Below are 7,135 nucleotides of genomic sequence, written 5' to 3' on the forward strand. Positions count from 1 at the left end.
AAACACGGCGCCCGAAAAACGCGGTTCCCCCTCACCCTCCCCCCGCGGCGCCCAAGAACGCGGTTCCCTCCTCCCCCTTCCCCGCGGCGCCCAAGAACGCGGTTCCCCCCTCCCCCTATCCCGCGACGCCAAAACATGCGGGTCCCCCCTCTCCCTCCCCGCGGCGCCAAAACACGCGGTACCCCCCTCCCCCGCGGTCCCCCCGCCCGCGGTTCCCCCCCGCCCCTCACCCTCCCTCATTGCTCCATGGATAGAACCGGCCTACCTTACCTACTACCGGCCTACCTTACCTGCTGACCTCGTATGCGCGAGGGAAGCAACATAAAGAGCGTGCTAACAGAGCTTCATAAATTGTGGCTGAAGGAAGGTCCTAAGAATCCTACGTGTTCAAGGAAGGATATGTATGATTTCATTCGCGATCGACTTCCGTCGAAGTTGTACTCGTCATTAGTGAACGATTTAATGACACAAGATACCTTTCACGAGTGGATCAACCATTACGGAAAATACGTCAAAAGTTTACCCGTCGGTACGGGAGGAGATATCCTCGCCGCGAAATCGACGGATCAATCGTTCGGTGTGGAAAAGCGGGTCGAGGAGGAGGCGGGATGCAGCTGCGGGCTCGACGCGTTGTTCGACCTGACGGAGTCGGGTCGCGATCTCGATCGTATGCCGCAGTACATATCGAGGATGAAGGATCGGCGGATGTTCACCGTAAGATCGCCCGGGGAAATCGGATTACAGTTGATCCGTCTGGACGTCTTCGACGTCAAGGATGTCGCGAACAAAGAGAGGCGTGATTGGTTGAAATACGCGAAATTGCGATCTCAGATCTTGATCACATTGTCGAGTACGGATCGCAAGCGGCAGTTACTGCGCCGGTTATTGGATCAAGCGGCGGATGATTTGAGGAAGATTTCTGGGGTTGTGAAGGAGACGAGAAAGGTCGTGTGGGAAAGTGGCCGGAGCGACGTTTAAAAAAATATCGCGCACAAGTTTTTTTCTTATAAATTGGATAAATAAACATATAGATACACGCATGTGTATCTCAAGACAAATATATATGTTGTATCATTCTTTACCCCTTCCGCTGTTATTTCATACTTTTTTCTTTATTCGTGGGCGATTCCTCAAAGACGCGTAGAATATCGGAGAGGAGGAAGTCGCGGTAAAAATATAAAATTGTAATATGAAAAAAAAAAAGATATACGCTTCTGTCGCCGATATCGTGTTTCCATTTATCGCACCCTATCACACCCAATCTCACGCGCGTTCGCTCACTCGCGCTGGGAAAAAAAGCGTCGACGATTTCGGCGTATGAGTCGATTTGATAAAAGGCATTTTTCCTCAATGCAAAATGCTATTCTTAGTACATTTTGTTTACCGCAATATCCTCCTTTTGTTGCACTGTCTCAATATATAAAGAACTCCCGGCTAGACTTGGGTGTAGTCAATCCACAGTCTTTTGAGACAGCGACGCAAAGTTTTTTTAAAAAAACAAAGTACATTTGAACAGTGACAGTGCCAAGATGCGTTTGCAAATAACGTATCCGTGTGACGGTGTAAGTGTTTTGTGTTGCGCAATAATAAAATTCTGCGTAATAATTTTGTGTAATATATTTTTATTTTTAGTACATAAAAGTTGACAAATTGAAGATTGCAGAGGTACCTCTGCAAATGGGGATGAACGTTACGTTCACTCCATACGAGGAATCTTTGCAAATGAGATACCTATTTGACGATATAACATTTGAGGTGCCTGTGCACATGAAGGTGAGTACATATTATATAAGGTATACGATTTAGTATATCCAATAAATTATTAAATAATTTGTTATAGCCTGACGACGTTCGCGAGCCCATTCCGGCGACGTATATAAATTTCATTCCAGAGGTACGTTATTTGTGTTTTTTTTAAATAATATATTTCGTTTAATTTTTTACAGCATGATGTACATGAGAAGACGTTATTTAAAAGGACGTTTGACGATTATAAAAATTTTACTAGATTTGAGGTACGTGATTTGTGCGCGTGTGATGTTTTAAATATTTTATATAATTTTTTTGTTTTTATAGGAGGAAGGTGCCAATGAGAACCCAGCTGAAATACACGTGCATTTCGGCACGTCGACGGTGAGTCGTTTAAGGCCGTCCTCTACCTTCTCGGGTCGAAAAAATATATTTTTTTTTTTTCATAAATCACATCTACAACATGTGTAGAAAATGTGTGCCAAAGGATTTTTCGATATTCGAAGTGGTTCACAAGTTACGGCCCTGGAACGGAGCAGGTATACAGAGCGCGCGCCGGGTTGCTCCGAAAGCCAAGCAGATGTTTTCGAATATTGACTGAGACGCCGTGAAGCGTCGGTTAGTTCAGTTTTGCTGTGGCAGTTGCGAAGCGTGTACTGTATTCAAAAAGTTATAAAGCCAATTTATGAGGATTTATCCAAAGAAGAATTGTTAAGCAGATGCCTGGGAGCGGAAACTCAAAATAATAACGAGTCGCTCAATTCGTTAATTTGGACTTTTGCTCCGAAGCACCTCCATTCTGGGCCAAAAGTGGTTGAAATCGCCACGTTTTTCGCTGCCACAATCTTTAACGAAGGATTCAAATCTATCCTGAAGATCTTGGAAACCATGGGAGTGAAAATCGGCCCACAAGCTAACGGATATGTTCAGCAGCGTGATAGCTCTCGGATCGACCGTTCAGAAAGGCGCACGAGTGACGTTGTGAAGCAGGCCCGAATCGCGAAAAGAGAAGATGGAGCAGCTCTGCGTGACTTCCAAGAAGAAGAGGAAGGCCTATTGTATGGTCCAGGCATAGCAGATTGACGGTGAGATGAAACTTTCAGTATAAATCACATGCGCAAACTTTCAAACGCGTTTTTCTCGAAACACCATTTTTCGAAACGGTGACCACGATATTTCAGAAACTACTGCACAGATCTTGTTGAAATTTATACAGCATCTTTAATATGTTATAAGCCAGCGATTGAACTAGGATTATCGTGATTGCTTCGATAGTTTTTTTTCTACGAGCGAAAAACTTGATAAAAAATGAGTAAAAATAGAATGTAATTTTCAAAAGTGTATAAGAAAGTCAATTTTTGTAATTTACAATTCACTCTAGTTCAATCGCTAGTCTTAAATATGAAGATTAAAACGCCGTTTGGTTTTTTGATTTCAGATAAGCAGAACAGCCGCAATCTTGGTCACCGTCAAGCCCCTCTTTTACTTGATGTCTTCCTGTCGGCCACTATAACTTTTATTTTATTATATATTTTGACTTTAAAAAATTTGTAAAGCTTATTTAAATGTTCATCAAGATTATGCAAAAACAATGAGATTGATTATTTTGATGGTTTGCCCGTAAAAAATTATTGAAAAAGCCGTAAAAAAACAGCCGAGAAGGTAGAGGACGGCCTTAAGTAATATTTTTTAAAATAAAATATATTATATAAGTAGGGAAAAAAGAAATTTGTAATTATCGTATACATGAATGACTCATGTTTAATATTGTTACGTACGGAAATTTTATATTTCCGACGACGCACGTTAAAAGTCTTGAAGGCTTAGACGACGCACGCTAGGCTCGGAATTCCGAGGAAACGGCCAGGGTTAGTGTAAATGTTTAGATTATCTTATCGGAGTCCCTTGAAGGGCTAGGGGCCAGATGGGCCCGAAACTACGCTTCTAGAATGTTCTAGAAGCTTCTAGAATACCTCCCCCATTAAGACGCGTAAGAAAAAGGCGGGAATCTCGCGCGAGAGATTCCGGTCTTTTTCGGGTATAAATAGGGCGGAAAAACGCCGCGAAAAGCAGATAAGTTTTAACTTCGGTCTTGACTAGACGTAATTCTCAGACTCTCTCCTAACCTTATTCGATTTCCTACGTTCCGCTATACGCTAAGTTCGAGCATTCGCGCTCAATCCTGGGACTTAGTCCCTACACTACCATACCTCATAAGACCGCGGTTCATGCACAAGTTGTATTGAGATTTATAGAATAAAGGTAAGATAAGTTAAAAAGAAACAAGTGTAAAAATCTGGAATCTCATTTCGTATTTTTAATCAACAAATCGATTACTTCCAAGATTCGACTCGCAGTTGTCGCTGACAAAGCGTGGCGATCTGTGCTGGGGCGCTGACGAAGAGTGTGGCGATCCAGTGCTTTCGCTGCCGAAAGCGTGGCGATTACGGGGTTGATTCTTGGAGGTCGTAATAATCACTGTCATTTCTGGGATTCCGACTCGCAGTTTCCGCTGACAAAGCGTGGCGATCTGTGCTGGGGCGCTGACGAAGAGTGTGGCGATCCAGTACTTTCGCTGCCGAAAGCGTGGCGATTACGGAGTTGGTTTCCAGAAACAGACAATAATCTTGACAAATTCCCGAAAGTGAATTTGACCTCTACGCTGACGATCTGAGCGCTGACGAAGAGTGTGGCGAGCAGAGGGTGTGGCGGATTGGTTTTGAGCGCTGCCGAAGAGTGTGGCGAGCTTAAAATTCATTTTCGTGAACGCGGCTGAATGACGAAGAAAGGAGGTAGGCGCGTTCGTATTAAACAAATCAGATTCCAGATCAAGCAAGCAGTCATTTCTAATCAAGATCCTCTCCCCTTCCTCCAACAATTGCAACAATTAGAAAACGCACCCCCCTTTAAACCTATTCCTGTCAATTTTGACGTTGATTATCCTAATTATAACCAAATAAATAAAGCTGATCTTCGTTACCATACGTATAAACTCAGATATCTTTTCGGTCCCGAATAATAAAAATAATAATAATATCCTTCACACGACTTGTCCAAATCCCTGGTAAATTGCTTAAATGCATTGACCAAAAAACGGACGAACTATAACAGTCAGAACGTGACAATATACAATTAGGAAAAAGAATTATTTAATTATCGTATAAGTAACTCATGCTTAACATGTTTTTTTTATAGATATTCCGATATGACAAAACAATAGATGCCACGCTCCTACCAAAGGTGTGTGTGTGTGTGTGTGTGTGTGATATAAAAAATTTTTATGAAATTATTTTTAATAAATTATTTTTTATAAAATTAATTTTTAGTGGGTAATAGACGTTCCGAGCACGGGGATGTTACACATTTATGTGTTACGTGTGAACAAAATTTTAGTCTTTTAAATAACCAAGAGTGCTAATTGATATTAAAGTCTTTAAATAGCCAAGAATGCTAATCGATATCGATTAATTATCCGATTTCTCATGGAGACAGTTCTCTGGCCGTGGTTCACAGGGAATCGAGTTACACTTGGTGATAAGACCTTCCTCCTCCCTTAGGATAAGACAATGAAATGGTGGGAAGCTCAGGCGGGGAGGTTCTCGCCATTTAAGTATAAATAAGAGCGAAGGATTAATTCAGTAGTTATTCGAAGTCCGGAGTTTTGAGTAGTCGATACTCTATTGTCAAAATCTAAACTCGTAGTAAGAACTTTAAAAAACCGTATTTAACATTTGTAATCGAGTTTTCCGGAATAAAGGTAATTTTAATTTTGAAACTAATTTCATATCCAAAACCTTTTTGATTTCATCACTACTAACTGTCGCTGCCAAACTGCGTGGCAACAGGAGATTTCCTATTATTCTTGTCGCTGCCAAAAGCGTGGCAACAAGAGATTTCCTATTATTCTTGTCGCTGCCAAAAGCGTGGCAACAGGAGATTTCCTATTATTTTTGTCGCTGCCAAAAGCGTGGCAACAGGATTCCTGAATGCCCAGAAAAAGGGGCAAAAGATTCCAAATCAAAAAATTAAAATATCTTATTAAACAAGCTATTCTATTTGATCACGACCCCTTTCCATTATTTTTAAAATTAAAGGAAGTTGAAACCAAAATTCAAATTAAAAAAACCTTAACTCCATACAAATTAATTCCTTTGGATTTTACGGTTGACTTCCCTAATTTTGAAATAATTAAAAAGTCTGATCCTCGTTATAAAACTTATAAAATTTGCTATCTTTTCGGCCTTGATTAATCACACAACTTGGTCCAAATCCCGGGTAAATAACTTAAATGTTTTGACCCAAAAACGGACGACAGAACGTAACATAATTTTGGTGACAGCGGTGGGATGCTAAAGGTTGTGTGAAAAGGAACAAAATAAACAGTGACAAAAGTATAAATTAAATTAAGATGATTCGTACGCCACCTTCCGAAACGGAAACGCCAACGGGTACAGGAACAGGAGATATGGACATCGATGAATTACGAAGGACCTTGGCTCACCAGCAACAAGTAATTCAACAATTACAACAATCACAAAGTTCACGACCACCGAGTTCAGGAATGGCGATCATAAATGAAGGAACACTAGGTAATTATTTGCACTTTTCAATCAGAGATGCATTAGAAGCAGTGCCAAATTTTGATGGAGGAAATATTCCTTTTGTATATTTTGTCGAGGGTTGTGAGGAAGCACTCAGCATGATCACGCCGACACAAGAAATAAACTTAGTCCGTGCAGTGCGTAACAAATTAAAAGGGGACGCACATAGATCAATTCTCGGGCAAACTTTCGGTAAAATGCAAGAATTAGTAGAATTTTTGAGAACTAAATACGGGCCTAGAAAAACAGTTTATGAAGCTCAGGGACGGTTAGCTTATTTATATCAGAAAAAGGATGAAAAAGTAGTCGCGTATGCAAATCGTATACGAGAATTAGGGAAGCGAATACTTGATGCACAAAGAAGAGAATCAGGACAAATAAGCCCAGAATTTCGAAATTCAATTGAAAATCATTTAAAAACAAGCTTTTTACGCGGTTTAGATAAGGAAATTATAATATCAAAAGAAGGAAGGTTCGAAGAGTCGGTTGAGAGTCGGGCGATTGATGCTGAAAAAGAATTAGAGACAGTTAAAATGATAAGGAGCGTTGTGCTCGCTGAGAATACACCTGGTGAAAAACGAGCATCAACACGACGTATAGAAGCTGAAGTAGTAACCTGTCAATTTTGTCATAAGAAAGGCCATACAGCAGATCGGTGCTGGCAAATCAATAAATTTCAGGGAAATAGTAAGAATGGGAATCAAAATACACCTGGCTATCCGCAGAACAATACTAATAATAATCAAAAACAACCAATAACTTCAGGAATACAACAAAATTCAAAT

The 7,135-nt window shown here is 40.7% G+C and overlaps 1 protein-coding gene across 3 annotated transcripts; it reads left to right on the forward strand.

The window, feature by feature from the left end:
- The first annotated feature begins 201 nt into the window (after positions 1-201).
- Positions 202-2,541, forward strand: LOC143907449 (uncharacterized). 3 transcript variants are annotated; one of them, XM_077424268.1, is made up of 3 exons: positions 202-2,015; positions 2,077-2,133; positions 2,221-2,541. In XM_077424268.1, the coding sequence occupies exon 1, from the start codon at positions 304-306 to the stop codon at positions 976-978; it is 675 nt and encodes a 224-aa protein (XP_077280394.1). In that variant the 5' UTR covers positions 202-303; the 3' UTR covers positions 979-2,015; positions 2,077-2,133; positions 2,221-2,541. The 3 variants fall into 3 exon arrangements, with proteins under 3 accessions (XP_077280394.1, XP_077280393.1, XP_077280391.1); XM_077424267.1 differs by having other exon boundaries at positions 202-2,133; XM_077424265.1 differs by having other exon boundaries at positions 2,077-2,541.
- The last annotated feature ends 4,594 nt before the right edge of the window (positions 2,542-7,135 follow it).

Source organism: Temnothorax americanus, unplaced genomic scaffold (genome assembly GCF_048541705.1).
Source record: "Temnothorax americanus isolate GAGA-0224 unplaced genomic scaffold, ASM4854170v1 Scaffold80, whole genome shotgun sequence".
NCBI lineage: Eukaryota > Metazoa > Arthropoda > Insecta > Hymenoptera > Formicidae > Temnothorax > Temnothorax americanus.